The sequence below is a fragment of the Alligator mississippiensis genome, chromosome 3, assembly GCF_030867095.1.
Source record: "Alligator mississippiensis isolate rAllMis1 chromosome 3, rAllMis1, whole genome shotgun sequence".
NCBI lineage: Eukaryota > Metazoa > Chordata > Crocodylia > Alligatoridae > Alligator > Alligator mississippiensis.
This window is the reverse complement of record NC_081826.1, coordinates 35,623,342-35,640,067: the sequence shown is the minus strand read 5'-3', so window position 1 is coordinate 35,640,067 and position 16,726 is coordinate 35,623,342. Positions and strand designations below refer to the sequence as shown.

The window sequence follows — 16,726 nt, the reverse complement described above, 5'->3', positions numbered from 1 at the left end:
AATGATGTCGGCCAGTGCCTTCAGCACCCTTGGATGGAGCTCATCCAGGCCTGCCGACTTAAAAGCATCCAGTTCTTCCAAGTGACTCTGCACCATCTCTGTGCATTAGTGCAGTGGGCAAAACCCATGCTAATGCACAGTAGATCTAGTCTAATGTGCAGTAGTCTCACCAGAAAACTTAATCTGTACTAATGTGCAGTGCAGGCACTTAATGCTCTTAATTGGTTCCTGAAAAACCAAGCGTTAAACTAAATGAGCTTTAAGCAAAACTGAAAGTATTTGACGCCCCAAGATGCTGATAGCTATTGTTTTTAATGACCCAAGGTGGCCACCACAAGTGTTATAACAAAACTCACTGAGCGCTAAGTGAAATCAGGTATCAATTTCAAATGAGCGTTATAGCGAAATAGCGCTAAGTGAGATAGTGTTAAGTGGGGGTTGCCTGCAGCACCAGTTATGGTGCATTAAGTTAGTACCTGCTATTACAGGTACTAAACATAATGTGCTGTAATTACAGTGCATTAATGAATGTGTAGACACACTCACTGTCTTTTAGTCCTTCAATACTGCTCTTGTTGGTTTGTTATATATTGTATGTCTCAGTTGGTCTGATAACATAAGGAGACACATGGTATCATCAATGGTATCATCAATGCTTCTGACATAAGTGAAAGACTTCCTGCAGAAATTTAGCACCTGTATTACTATCCAGCTTCTTTCTGTAAAACAATTTCTGCTTGAAACCTATTTTCTGAGGCAAGGATCTAACCAACTGTTGAGTAAATGGGCACCATCCAGTCTTAAAAAATGAACAAGAAAGTAGGCAGCTGAAAGTTTGTGTTCTTCAGAGGTAGATGAAGAGGAAAAAACTCCCATTTGGGAACATTGAAAGGGATGAGAGTTCTTAGCTGCTTTGCCTGCACTTAAGTAAAAAGTGGCAAAAGCCAGCAACAGGTTTAATTAAGTCCTATCTGCCCCATCTCCTATCTCAATGATTGTCAATCTTTTTAGATTCAAGATACCACTGGTTATACTCAAGGCATCCTTAGAAAATGGCAGCTCTTAGCTTTCTCTCATTTTTTGACTATGGAAAAATAATAGAGCAGTACTTCTGACGCAAAAAACTCAGGCCACAACAGCTCAGAATGTTTTGACACTATGGATTCAGGTTTGAAATCTCTGTGTCGATCTTGTGACTCATGTGTAGGTATTTGGACATGTAACAGTGCTAATTTTGAGCAGCATGCTCTTAAAAGTATTTTATAGCACAGCAGGGTGTTGCAGCATATAAGTAATAAAAGGCCAACTCTTGTGCAAGACGAGCTCTCACTGAGGTCAGCACGGAGAGGTTCTAGAATAAGGCCGAGTTAACATACAATTCCATGCTGTAAAATGTTCACTGCTTTCAAAAGGTACATGAGGAAAGCTAGAAAGGAACTTCAGCAAAGCAGAAGGCCAGATGGAGAAATCATTCCTTATTTACACATCAGTCACTGTCACTAGAAACTAAAAACCTATCAACAAAACATTTATGCATGTGGATACAATTAACTACGTGATTCTAACCCGTTTTATTTATGCATATGCCTACATTTCAGCAGATATTCAAGTGCTTTCTTGAATCTAAGTGAGGAAACAAGTTTCTTCTCTGAGCTTCTATCAGGCTGGACTTCTTGGTAAATCAATACATCCATTGCTTTGTAATGGAAGCCAGAAGCTTACCTGTCTGATAACAAGCAGGTTTATTTTTCTGCCTGCATCATCTTCTGCTTGCCAGGCAATTACAGCTGACCTAATGATTTTATTCTTCTGTTTTTGTTTTTGTTTTTATTATGTGTTCCACTACAGTGTTTTGATTAGGAGTATGGTATAATTCAGTTTTTTAAACATTTCTAATTGGGTACTTTTCCCATCTTCCTACAAATTCTGTGGTTAGGCATTTCTTATTAATCCACATGGACCTGTGTGGCAGCTTGAGAGCTGTACTTTCAGTTCTCTTCTACTGTTTGAACTACACTTACACATTAATAATTACACCTTTTCATTCTGTCCTAAAATAGTTTGGATATTCTGAGTTAGTACAATGTACCTCACATGTTAATATCTTTAGAATAGCAATCAAAAGAAAAGCATGAATTCATATTATCATTCTAAGGCTTAAACATTTAGACTGTTGCACTACATTGGTGTGTACAGAGTACCCCTTGGTGCAAATACTGTACATGGGGTTTTCAACTTAAAAGTAAATGCAATCCTTTAATCATGTAGCCATGAGATACGTTCAGGAAGATCTATGGAACAGTGAAAAATATTTTTGTTTTCTTTAGGGAAAAAGTGATTCTCTAGAAAAATCCGTTAAAAGAACAAAAAAAGGATTGTGGTGCTGATTCTCTTTTCCCTTAAATCCCCTCTTAAATTTATCTATGGCAGAAAATCTAGCCCCTTAATTACAGTCAGTTATGTGGTTTTGCTGTAATTAAACTATCCAGTTTAATCAATGGGTACTTTGCATTGGTCCATCCAGTTTAATTAATGGGTACTTTGCGTTGGTCTTTCATCAGTCCCATGGGATGCCCATGCCCACTATGGGACAGGGAAGTCCAGGTGAGGTCCGGGTGAGGGAGATCCCGTGCCCTCCATCAATGCTGACCTTGTGAAGGAACACCTTGAGAGGTTGGATACCTTCAAGTCAGCTGGCCCTGACAGTCTACACCCCAGGGTACTCAAGGAGCTGGTGAGCATCATAACCCAGCCTCTGGCACGGATCTTTGAGAACTCCTGGTGCTCTGGTGAAGTGCCCGAAGACTGGAAGAAGGCCAATGTGTTGCCTATCTTCAAGAAAGGAAGGAAAGTGGATCCGGCAAACTATAGGTCCATCAGCCTGACTTCTATCCTGGGGAAGGTCTTAGAAAAGTTTATTAAAGAGGCCATCCTTAATGAACTGGCTGATGCCAATATCCTGAGGGATAGCCAGCACAGGTTTGTTGCAGGTAGGTCTTGCTTGACCAATCTCATTTCCTTTTATAACCAGGTGACCTATCACCTGGACATGGGAGAAGAGATTGATGTCATATATCTTGACTTCAAAAAAGCCTTCGATCTGGTATCCCATGATCACCTCTTGCCGAAACTGGCCAATTGTGGCCTTGGATCCATCACGATCTGCTGGCTGGGAAATTGGCTCCGTGGTCAGACCCAGAGGGTGGTAATTGATGGAAGTCAATTATCATGGTGCCCTGTGACCAGTGGGGTCCCCCAAGGCTCTGTCCTTGGACCCATATTGTTCAACATCTTCATTAATGATGTGGACACTGGAGTCAGAAGCGGACTGGCCAAGTTCGCCGATGACACCAAACTTTGGGGCAAAGCATCCACACCTGAAGACAGGAGGGCAATCCAGGCTGACCTGGACATGCTCAGCAAATGGGCAGATGAGAACCTGATGGTGTTTAATACTGAAAAATGCAAGGTTCTCCACTTTGGGAGGAAAAACCTGCAGCCTGCTTATAGGATCAGCAGTGCTACACTGGCTAGCACTACAGAAGAAAGAGACTTGGGGGTCATCATTGACCACAAGATGAACATGAGCCTTCAATGCAATGCTGCGGCTAGTAAAGCAACCAAAACGCTGGCTTGCATCCATAGATGCTTCTCAAGCAAATCCCAGGACGTCATTCTCCCCTTGTACTCGGCCTTGGTGAGGCCACAGCTGCAGTATTGCATCCAGTTTTGGGCCCCACAATTCAAAAAGGATGTGGAGAAGCTTGAGAGAGTCCAGAGAAGAGCCATGCACATGATCAGAGGTCAGGAAAACAGACCTTATGATGACAGACTGAGAGCTATGGGGCTCTTTAGCCTGGAAAAGCACAGGCTCAGGAGTGATCTGATGGCTACCTATAAGTTTATCAGGGGTGACCACCAGTATCTGGGGGAATGTTTGTTCACCAGAGCACCCAAGGGATGACGAGATCGAACTGTTATAAACTACTGCAAGACCATTTCAGGCTGGACACAAGGAAGAATTTCTTTACTTTCCGAGCCCCCAAGGTCTGGAATAGCCTGCCATCAGAGTTGGTTCAAGCACCTACATTGAACACTTTCAAGAGAAAATTGGATCTTATCTTGCTGGGATCCTATGACCCCAGCTGACTTCCTGCCTTCAGGCAGTGGGCTGGACTCAGTGATCTTCCGAGGTCCCTTCCAGCCGTAATGTCTATGAAATCTATGAAATCAAGAGGAAGGTAAAATAATACTCAGCCTTACCCCCAAAAAGTCTGTCTGCAGTTCAGCCCATGCTGGAATCCCAGGCATTTTGATCTTGTGGTGGGGAATGAGAATATCCATAACACTCCCAAACTAGGTGAGATTGGTACCAATGGCATCAAACTCCTTTGCTTAACTGTACTCCTGAAGCTGTTCACTCACTCACTCACTCACTCCCAGTGCAAGTTGCAACAAAACTTTGATGGGTCCCTTTTGTGTTTGGAGGCAGTGAGGTAGGGAGAGGGAAGTTCCTTGTTTGCTATGCCAAACTAGACTGTGCCTACTATGCCATAGGTGAACTCAAGTTGACATGGTAACTCTGACCTCTTGAGAATGATCCCTTCCCAATGCCATACAAAGATAATCTGGCTGTGCCCATAACATACCTGGAGACCCTGCCAGGAAATATATATGTACCACCTCTGATTATAGGTCTCTGAGAATGAAATTGAAGGGATCTTTTATTTCCAGAGGGAGCTGTTGCAAGAGCCAGCTGACTTCTACAAAACCCTCACACAAACTGACTTAAGAGGTCATTGTTCAGAAGCATAATGTCCTGTGAAAGATACCTACAATTTATACTTACAAAGAAGGAAAAAAAACAAACCACTACTGGCTGGGGAAAGTGAAAAAATACTCTCATTTCCCCTCTCCTGTTCATTAGGACCTAGGTCATTACTATGATTGTTGCCAGAACACTCTCACCACCGGTCTTGAGGCAGTTTACATAAAGCAAACGTCTAAAAGAAAATCCAATACTGGTAAAAATTAGGGGGTTTTGGCCTACATTTACAAACCAAGTATACTTTCAAAACTGGTTGTTTTTAGTTATTCTTTGAAACCTTTCATACAGTTTAACAGCTGAGTTTGCTTATACTCTAGTTAGCTTTAGAAAACATCCACTTACATTGTCCGTAGGTAGATATAGCAGAACATTGTTTCCATATGTTCTCACCACTGCAGTTAAGAGCTTGGTTAACTAGCCACGTTTTCAAATAGGTACAGATTCCTTATGATCATTGTTTGTTATACCAAAACCTCACTTTTAACAATCCCAACAGTAGAAATCATTTTTTCTTTATTATAATGCAGCAAGTTGACTAACCCTATTATAGTGAACATCCTCTTTTAATTAACGTTTCTCTCAGTCCCATGAGGTTTTGTTATAATGAGGTTGTACTGTACTTTAGTAAGGAGAAATAATGCTCTGTCTACTGAAATTATTGTAATTTTGTTTGCATGACAGCAGTTTAAGCACATCGAGGGCTTGCACATAAGGGGACCTAAATAGCTTAAGGTTATATGTTATGTATACACATTCAAATAATCTGGGAGAATTTTCCCAGGTTTATTCCCAGGTTTATTCTTTGGGTAGAATAACTTTAAAAAAAGCTTAAACTTAAAAGCTATGCGTACAGACATTTAAATGCTAAGGCCCTGAAGAGTAGAGAGCTTACAGTGAGAACACTGTACAGCCAGCAGGCATCTGTGCACACGGTTTAGCATGCTCTGCAGGTTTGCTTAGTTTGCCTGGTGACAGATGGCAGCAGTGCATAGGACAGCCCTGATTGGCTAACCCAGACTGCCAATGTGTTTCCCTGTGATACAATGGGGGGACCTTAGAAAAGATTTATTTTTACCCTCTCCACCCAGTTCCATCCCTAGTAACTGTAAGATTTCCTTCCAATGTTTTGAGATCACTCCGTACTCTAACACTGTATCTGGAACAGCCTTTGAGACCAAAACTGTTCACTCCAAAGGCAAGTTAAAGTTGAAACCAACAGTTAAGACCATGAGTAAAAAAATCTGCAAGTTAGTGGACATAGTTTCTTAATCCAACAATGACATTTTCCAATGTAGGATATAACTGGGTCCTGATTTTTTAGATGTTTCTTTCCTATTTAATATTCATCTCTTGTGTAATGTGGAGAAGCAATTATCAAAGATCCTACTATAAGTCTGTTTTTTTGTCTAAGACACTTTTGTAAATCAGAAATTTACACGCTTTCAAATTTCTCTTTTTATTGGAAACTTTTATTGTTTTGAAGATCAAAAGAAAGGTGAATAAGCATATTTGCTGTTTAAAAGCCTTAAAAATAATAGAAGAGTTGAAAAGTAGGGATCTTTTTAAATCCAATCATCTACTTAGGTAATATCATCCCTACCTAAACCATCCCCAGTGAAGTGTTCGTCTAACCTGCTCCAGGGATCGGAACCACCTCTCTAAGTAATCTATTCCAATTTTTCTCTATAGGAAGAAAGTTTTCCTAGTATCCAACCTACAATTCTCTTGTTGCAATTTAAGATGAGTGTTCCTTGTCCTGTCCCCTGCAGCCACAAAGAAGAGCCCATCATCACCTCTTTATCTATATTCTATTCTCTTTATAACCACCCTTTTATATTTACAAACTAGTCTCAAATTTCTCTTCATTCTTCTCCAGACTAAAGACTTTTTTCTTTCTTAACTAAATGGTATTTACTCAAACAAATTCACTCCTGGCACTGCCATTTCTTTTGTTCATCTTTTCCTTTGGTCCCAGGCAGACTACTTTTTTCTTTTCCTTATGCAGCAGTCAATGGATAGCAAAAAGAATTCCAAATTTCTTCAGGGGCAGATTCATGCCAAATTTGATCCCTCCCATCCCCCCTTCATTTTTACTCACTCTCTCCTACAAGGCCTATGCCAGACATGCTCACCTTAAGCTTTAGTTGTGTCCACCCTTCCCTGTTCCCTGTTCATCTCTTCCTCAGGCTCCCTCTTCTCCTTCTGCCTCAAAGCAAACAACTTACCCTATAGATAGTGTTTGCCTAGAAGGGAGAAGCTGTGCATGTTGCAAGATTGGGTTTACCTAACACAAGCCTATTAATGGCCCCTGCCATTCTTGCTAAACTTTTGTAGGTATGGAAGGTATGGTATTGCTTTTACTTTTCACAATCAAATGTATTCAGTATCCTTCCACATATTTGCCCTTTAGCATTTATAGATAGTATCTAGCAATGTCTTGTTAGATCACTACTGCAGATTGATTTGTAAGCAGATACCAAAATATGTCAGCAGATTTCCAGTCACGTGTTGATGTAACAATTGTTTTGTTCACTCATGTCTGGTTTGTTCACTGGTTTTTCCCATCTTTGTGGAGGGGGGACTAGACTTTGTCACCCAAAGAGTAGAAATTGTAGGTTTGTATGAGTTTATAATAACAGATGAGCTTGTAAACAATAATAAACAATAAGTTTGCAAGTGCTGAAAGAAATGCTACTCTTTAGAACTCTTCAAAATGGATACAAAACAGATTACTTCTGAGTAGCTTCACAAGTAATGAATTGTCATAAAGTTAGCCCCAGTAGGGGTGAACACTTTTACAGTCCTATATTCACCTCCAAGGTAGTAGGAAGGAAGTACAGTTGTGACAACAATTCTTCTTTTCATAGGCCAGCAGAGCTGGCTTTCCACATAGTACATTTATTTTCCAGAAGCCATTTATTTTGATAGTCTAGTGCTGGACTTCCTGAAGCAATAGGGGGAGTACCAAAAAATTAAATATATCGAGCCATGGCTAGAAACCATCCCACTAAACAACAAAGCAGCAGGCAATAGCCTTTAGTAAATGGTTCAGGATAAATACAGATAGTAAAAATCTAAACCTATTTAACTCTCAGGGTAACTCTCCATCAGGTTGGCCAAAGTTCCCTTGGTTTACAAATTTACGTAATCTATCCTCTACTTCTTACACTGATGTAATACCAGTTGCGCTAATATAACTGTTTCATTTGCTCAAGCCATTTATTTTCATTGTCTAGTGTTGTACCCAAAGTGGAATTTTACAAAATGAAGTAGTAAAAGGTCAACTGTTACACAAGAAGAGGTCTCATTGAGGTCAGCATGGGGAGTGTATAGAATCAAACCCAGAGTTAACACACACTGCCATGCTGTAAAGCATTCTGTGTATTTCTGTTGTCTGAAAGATGAATTGTAGCTTTCTTGCTACTCCTGTATTGTGTTTCTCAGATTGACCCTCTCACCTTCATCAAACTGTATATTGGCGGTGACATAGATCTCTCAAATTGTGGTCAATGGAGAATTTTGTGTTGTCACTGAGCTGCTTCTGCAGTAATGGCTTGGCATTTACTGCCTTTCAGGTTAGGGGCATTTAGGGTCTCCACAGTATTTCTTTGACCAAGTAAATCAGAAAGTAGAATTAAGTCCAATCAATTCTTCATCCTTCCCAACCCCCACCAACAAAATCAAACTCCTTTCTTCAATTGTGGGGCCACTTTAGGACATTTGGTCTTGAGTGTTTCTTTACTGACCATTAGAGGACAACAAGCATAGAAGACACAACCAAATTGCATTGTCCTTTACAGGACAATAGAATAGTGGGTCTGTAGGCAACAAAAGTAATATGGCATTACTTAGTGTAAAGCCCAACTGAAGTTCAGTGGAGAAACAAAATGGGAATGAGGGAAAAAAACAAATCATATGTGCTCACTCTACTAAAGTAAGCTTATTTTCATGTGGTCTCTTTACTAGCATCCTTAGATTGCTCTTGTATTGTAATCAAGCACCGTAGTTACTCTGGGGATGGTGTAGGATACGGACAGGGAGGCTGGAAGTGATTTTTGTTCTTGCGAGATTCTCTCACCAAGGGATCAGAAGTATGAAGAGGCCTGAAAAGTGCTGATATACATGAGATGCTGAGCACATGTATTTATAAGAAAACATCTCTAAATGTCAGTATACTGCAAATATTTAATTGCATAAAACAGCCTACTCAAGCAAAATAAAAAGTTTAAAAATCTCCTTATTTAGGGACTCTGCAGCACTGAATCTCTAGTTCAGAAAAGTCACATTATAAATTTTACTTTCTGTACTCTGTTTGCTTTGCCACTCTTGCCAGACTTAGGCAATTTCTACCTAGCCAGTTTTCAGAATCTACTTAGTGGTAATTTAGAGGAACTGATATATGTAATTTGATTAGCCAAGGTTTAAACTTGGAAAATAATATTGGAATAATAAAAAACAAGCAAGAACTGTATATGAGAAATACATAATGATTTACTTGTTTTTACAAATAATACACAAATGTATTTAGCATTTGATCATTCAGATCTAGTTTGTTCACTGGGTTTTTCTGTCTCCACTGAGGGAAAACAAATAAAGTCACCTGAAGTGGGGAAACTGTATTCCATTAAAAATATACTAAACAGGAAGAAAGTCTCAGATAATTTAAAAATAAAATTATGGCATGTCCATTACATGGTAAGGAAAACTTAACAAGAGCTTGACAATTAAAGTTGTTCCTCCTTACTTCCAAACCCCATCTGTATGAATTAGCTGCTTTAACCCTACAACTTCCCCAAACTTTATATCTGAAACCTGTCCTTTTCTGTCTTCCCTTTTCTCCTGTTCTTTTGTCTGCGCTATTTATCTGTCCATCGGCTGACAGTGTCTTTACATCCAAAATGCAAAGCAGACAGATGGGCGCCTCAGGAAAGAACATGACTAAGAGCACCAGCATTGGCGGGGACATGTACACACTAGAGAAGAATGATGGCAGCCAGTCTGACACAGCAGTGGGCACTGTGGGCACCGGTGGCAAAAAAAGACGCTCCAGCATTGGTGCAAAGATGGTAGCAATTGTGGGTCTGTCACGAAAAAGCCGCAGCACTTCCCAACTCAGCCAAACTGGTAGGAACCAGATTTGTTTTTTCTTCAATACTTTGCCATTAAAAATGTAGAATATATATATATATTATAATGTACTCATATGAGTAAAGTGTTGAAGTTGCTTAGTTAACAATCCTAGGAGAAAAGAATAGATTGGTATTATCTGTCTGAACTTTTATTAAACATTTTCTTCTTTTAGCAATCATCTTTCTTCAGATTGGACTGAAGCTTCTATTTTTATGCTTATTAGAGCACACCTAATACAATAATTCCATTCCTTCTCAGGAACCAATGTGAGCTGCTGTGTTTGTTTTGGTGTGTTTTACTAATGTTTTGTGAAGGATCATTGAAATGCAGGTGCACAATTTCTTCTCTTTTGTGGTGAACTTTCTTTTTATATTTCAATCCTCTTTTTTCTCATGTTTAAACATGCTAAATATATTTTGATGCAGAAGGTTTGATACAGAAATTTTCATTACCAAGGTGTGGTATCTTCTATTTATTGTATTAGTACAACACTTTGACTACTCATTCCTTCCCTTGTTTTCAGTCTACAAGTATATTTACCAACAGTTAAAAAAAATTCTCATTGCTTTTTACAGTTCCCAGTTAAAATTTGTTACCTAAAAGTTCCACAGAAACAGAGATGAAGGTATTTACTGCTTTGACACTCTGAACATCCCAAGTCACATATTATCCTTTATATTTATTTTTCATATCTCATCTGGAAAAAAACCCAATCCATATAATGCACTCTGAAAAGCTACCATTAGTAATTACAGTGGGTAAAACTGGTGTCATTGCAAAGAAAAATGGCTATTTGTATTTAAACAATGCATCTATGTGAGTTTTAAGTGTATATTCAGGATACTGTGTACTTAGGATACTCATTAATATCTGTGCTAAAGCTTGTATGCAATTTTTACCATTTTTTTAAGTGTGCCCATTTCTGTTCATATGTATATGGAGACATTATTTATTTGTGTTTATGGCAATCCTAAAATAAGATCCTCATTGTGTTTAATAATGGCCAACAAGTAAATAGCCTGTAAACACACATAACTTTTCCCTTGAAAGAAGCCTTTTGTGCCAGGATCCTACAGATGGTCTGCTTCAAGTAGAGCAGAACAAGGAACAATGGTCTCAAGTTGCAGCAGCGGAAGTTTAGGTTAGATATTCTAAAGAATTTTCTTACCAGCAGGGCACGTCTACATGTGTGCATATACTGTGTAGTAGGGGTGTACAAAGCAGGCAATATTCAATTCAGATTCGGCCTGATTCGGGAGACAGTGATTCGATTCACTGATTTGGATTGCTGTCCCAATTTGATTCGGCCAGATCTGAAGATTCAATTCTGATTCAGAGAATCAGCGATTCGGCCATGGACACAGCTTTATATGTGTGTCCAAAGTGTTACACTAACACTTTGCAGGTTAGCGTAACCTGCCTAGACTGAATCAGTTTGTAACTGCACAGAATTCCTTCTGGTCTGAGAAAATGCAAGCACATGCCTGCAATGGCTCAGGTTAGAAGCCAGGGGGTGCTAGAGCAGCCCTGCCTTTCCCTCCTCAGTGCTGAGCTGAGCGGTGGTAGGAGCGGGGGCAATGGCCAGGCCACCAGGAGGCTCTGATTAGGGAGGGGTTCCCCTACCTTGCTCATCAGCGAGGGAGCCAGCAGGGGTTTTACACAGCATTTATCACCACATTACCAAAACAAAAGCATCTCTCATTAGTTCAAGCTCTTCTTAAACAACTAGTTCCAAGGAAGGAGGGACAGTACAAACTACCAGATGATTAGCTCTAAAGAGCCTTAAGCCTGTCCTGTCTCCCTTTGTCCTGTCTCCCACAGCATGGATCTAGCCAGCATGTGCTTTGCTAGCTAATGCTGAGCGGTATCTGTGTAAGGCAGAGGGGATGGGGGATCCCTGCTTAGCAGGGAGTGGTGGGGTGCGGGGAGCAGGGGGAAGCCAGGCAGATGCCTGCAGTCTCTGCCAGAGCTCCAGCCAGGGAGCAGAGGAGAAGGGCCAGCTCTGCTGTAAAGCAGAGAGCCCTGCCCAGCCCAGACAGCATGCTGGGATGCTAGGGGGACTCTGATTTAATTTTTCAACCTGGAGGGATGTGGGCAGTGGGGTCCCCCAGCGCTCGGTCCTTGGGCCCACACTGTTCAACATCTTCATCAACGACTTGGACAAGGGGGTGAAAAGCACCTTGGTTCAAAGTCGTGGATGACACTAAGATGTGGGGACAAGTGGGCATACTGGAAGAGAGGGACAGGCTGCAACTAGATCTAGACAGGTTACAGGGGTGGGCGGATGAGAACAGGATGGGATTCAATACTGACAAGTGCAGGGTACTGCACCTGGGGAGGATGAACCAGCAGCATGCCTACAGGCTGGGGAACTCCCTTCTTATCAGCACAGAGGTAGAAAAAGATCTTGGAGTCATTATTGATGCCAAAACATCAATTGGCCGCCAATGTGGGGACACAATGTGGGGATACAGTCAGGAAGGCTAACCACACCTTGTCATGCATCCACAGATGCATCATGAGCAGGTCCAAGGAGGTGATCCTCTCCCTCTATGCGACACTAGTCAGGCCACAGTTGGAGTACTGTGTCCAGTTCTGGGAACCACACTTCAGGAAGGATATGGACAGCATTGAGAGGGTCCAGAGGAGGGCCACCCGCATGATCGGGGGCAGCAAGGCAGGCCCTACGAGCGGAGGCTACAGGACCTGAACCTGTTCAGCCTCCACAAGAGAAGGTTGAGAGGGGATCTGGTGGCCGTCTACAAACTGGCCAAGGGGGACCAGCAGGCTATGGGAGAGTCCCTGTTCCCCCGAGCAGTACCAGGAGTAATGAGGAATAACGGCCATAAGTTGACCAAGAGTAGATTCAGGCTAGATATCAGACAGCACTACTTCACAGTCAGGGTGGCTAGGAGCTGGAACCAACTTCCAAGGAAGTGGTGCTCACTCCTACCCTGAGGGTCTTCAAAAGGAGGCTAGATAATCACCTAGCCAGGGTTGTTTGACCCCAACATTCTTCCTGCCCATGGCAAGGGGTCAGACTTGATGATCTGCTCAGGTCCCTTCTGACCCTACCAACTATGAAACTATGCTGGAGGTTAGGACTAGAATTCAGAGTGACTTAGACAAATTGGAGGATTGGACCAAAAGGAACCTCATAAGGTTCAACAAAGACAAGTACAAAATCCTGCACATAGGACGGAACTATCCCATGCACCAGTACAGGCTGGGGGCTGACTGGCTGGGCAGCAGCTCTGCAGAAAAGGACCTAGGGGTTACAGTGGATAATAAGCTGAATATGAGCCAGCAGTGTGCCCTTGTTGCCAAGAAGGCTAACAGTATACTGGACTGCACTTGTAGGTGTCTCACCAGTGGGTCAAGGGACGTGATCATTCCCCTCTTCAGCATTAGTGAGGCTACATCTGGAGTAATGTGTTCAGTTTTGGGCCTCTCCATTACAGAAAGGATGTAGACAATTTGGAGAGAGTCCAGCAGAGGGCAACAAAAATGATGAGGGGGCTGGGGAACATGACTTATGAGGAAAGACTGAGGGAATTGGGCTTATTTAGTCTAGAGAAGAGAAGACCAAGGGGGGAATTTAATAGCAGCCTTCAGCTACCTGAAGGGGTTCAAAAGAGGATAGAGTTAGACTATTCTCAGTGCTGGCAGATAACAAAACAGGGAGCAATGGTCTCAAGTTGCAGCAAGGGAAATTTAGGTTAGATATTAAGAAGCATTTTCTCACTAGGAAAGTAGTAAACCACTGGAACAGGTTACCCAGAGAGGTTGTGAAAGCTCCGTTCTTGGAGATTTTCAAAACCCGGCTAGACAAAACTTGGACTGGGATGATGTAGTTGAGGATGGACCTGCTTTGAGCAGGGGATTGGACCAGATTACCTCCTGAGGTCCCTTCCAACCCTAACTTTCTATGATTCTGTGTGAAACGTTTGAGTGTTTAGGCAACATCTGAGCTCCATTCTCTGCCTCCACTTCCGTCTGCAGGCCTCGTGGCATTTTTAGGTGGGAAAAGTTTATAGTAAATCTAAATCTTCTGTACAGTGAAAGGCCTAAGGTCTTGCACTATTTTTCAGGTCCTTTTACTCTACAAGAGGTCACTCCTGACTATGAAAAATGTTATCCTGGGATGATAATGCTAATAGATGGGGTTTGGGTTTAAAATGATTCCCGTTGCCTGTTCCCTTCCCATACTGATCCTCCAGTTGAACGCAGAGCAAGAAATAATACTTACCTGACAAGGTAAGTTTTCCTGGTAGGTCATATGAAACCATATTGGATCTAAGCAATTCCAGTTCTCACTTGTAATTTATACCCTTCAAATACTTGTAGTCATCATGTAAGTCAATACCTGCCTATTTCCCTAATAATATTTTTGTTTTTTGTTCACTCTTTCTGATGTTGAACTGATCCAGAACTGCACATAGTATTCTAGTTATCACTAGTGCTGTAAACAAGAACTATTGCAAACTGGTCCTTCACATGATATATATATGCATGTGCAAGCCAAACTCAAATGAAGGCTTTTTTTCATGCATATCACATTTGTATAGGCAATTCACTGTCTAATATCTTCAGCTTTTCTAGTGTCAAATCTGCAATGAATTTGTTTGATCACTTTATCCATGGTGCATTACTTTGCATATTCTATTTATTTATTTATATCCTACCCTACCCCAATATTACAAATATGGATTTCATATTTTTGCTTTTTCTAACTCCTACAGGTGCCTTGTTTTTATGTATGTAACATCTCTCAAGCTAGTATGATCTGAGTAATCAATGAGATTTTTGCCTCTTTTGTGAGATCATTAGTAATTATTTTAAATAAAACCATGGCAAACATTCATCCCAAGGGAAAGCTCTTCTCTTACCACCTCAGTACACTACTGCTTATTTTTCACGGTCTCATTCAGTATGCTAATGTTCTTTATGTACAGCTCATCTATTCTCTAGGTTCTTGCTTTACAAGAAACTGAGTACCTTTAGCTACAAGTTGTGAGCACTCAGCTGTCTTAAGGACTTTAAACACTGATCTTCTAATTGCCTTCCTCAGCACAAACCACGAGGTACTGCTGATATCTGTAAGAATTGTCATGTCTGGGTTACCATGCAGTCCTTCTAATTTCTTTCTCACTGTTCATGATGGGTAGCTGCTGCTTCCTCCACATAGAGGTTTTTTATCTGTGTGGTCCTGCAGGACTCAGTCCTATCACCTCAACATCTATGTAGTGCAGTGATGCTCAACCTTTTTAGACTCAAGTCATCCCTCTGGAAATGCCAGCTTTTAGTTTTCCCTCAGTTTTTGACTACCGAAATATAAAAGAGCAATTCTTCTGTTGCAAAGAACTCAGAAAGACCAAAACAGAATAGAACGTTTTTAACACTATGGATTCCTATTTGAAATCTCTGAGTGCATCCAGATGAGCGTACATGTGCAGGAGCATATGTTTCCCACGGGACAATGTGTTGCTGGTTTTTGTCCCAGGACATGCCCCCGTACATGCGCTCCAGCATATGACAAGGGGGGTTAGGGAGAGGGTTGAGTCATGAGGGGTTGGCAGTGAACTCCAAGCCAACTTCCCCTCCCAAATCATCACGCTTGTTAGAAGTGGATGGTAGAACATCACAGGAGAAAATATGTAGGAAAGGAGAAAATCACTTCCTCTTTTTGCTAATGCTGTCTACTCCTATTACTTCACTCTCCTCCCGAGTTTGAAGCCTCCCAAAGCAGCTGTATAGATCCCAGGGTCCACACTGCTCTGAAACACTCATCCCCAGTGTTCAGTCATCATCCTTTAATAGCATCTTCCACTATAGTGGAATAATTTTCAGTTTCATAGTTTTTCATCTCAAACACAGTAATTTGGGATGCTGGGTATGAGAAAGAAAGGGATTAGGCTGGTAGTCTATAACCTGCTCTAAACAGACATCTTCGCAACACTGTGCACATCTACATGTGCATTAATGTGCTATAGTTATGGTGTATTAAGTTTACCCAATGCGCAGTAACCAACGACATTGTACAGTAGCGCTGGCACACACCTTTTCAGTGATGCTAATGTGCAGTAGACTAATTCTACTGTGCATTACCATGGCTTTTGCCATGACACACTAAGGTGCAGTAGAATGAGTCTGCTGTGCATTTAGCATCTCATGTCAATGTGGCTTCAGAAAGGTACCATTGAGAGGTACAATGGACATGATTTTTTGTGGTCCGGTAGATCCAGGAAAAATGCCAAGAACAACACCAGAAAAATGTATATGGCCTTTATTGATTTGACCAAAGCCTTCAACTCTGTTAACTGTGAGGCTTTATGGAAGATCTTATTGAAGTTTGGCTGTCCAGGGAAATTTATCACCATCCTAAGACTCCTTCATGGCCAACTCAGCTAAGGACAAAGGACACAGATCATAATACAGTCATGATGAACTCTTAAATAGATAAAACAGGATACAGGATAGGAAGGAAAATATGGTAAATCTTTAAAACAGGATGTATTAATTGAATAAGTGCCTTTAAATATAACTTTGCATTTAAAATGATTTAACAAGAAGTTAGTACATCTTATCAGTACAAGTAAAACGTGGAAAGATATTTAGTCAGTTAATGTTCAATCTTGACAAAAATGTTTTGAATCTATTCAGTTATAGCCAGCGTATGTCTGTGTTGGAAGTCCTCCAAAGAGTGACTTGCAATAATCCATCTGAAATATAACAAAGGCTTGGGTAAGAAATACTGCATTCTCTTTA

General features: G+C 41.1%; 1 protein-coding gene across 7 annotated transcripts in view; it reads left to right on the top strand.

Annotated features, from left to right (window-relative positions):
• The window catches only part of RIMS2 (regulating synaptic membrane exocytosis 2), a 933,811-nt gene that overhangs the window by 825,632 nt on the left and 91,453 nt on the right, over positions 1-16,726 (top strand). For 6 of the 7 annotated variants that reach the window (XM_059723819.1, XM_059723822.1, XM_059723820.1 and 3 more), the window contains one exon: positions 9,711-9,952. In XM_059723819.1, the coding sequence (XP_059579802.1) occupies positions 9,711-9,952 (242 nt within the window). The remainder of the gene's footprint in view (positions 1-9,710; positions 9,953-16,726) is intronic. The other variant, XM_059723817.1, reaches the window with a different exon arrangement.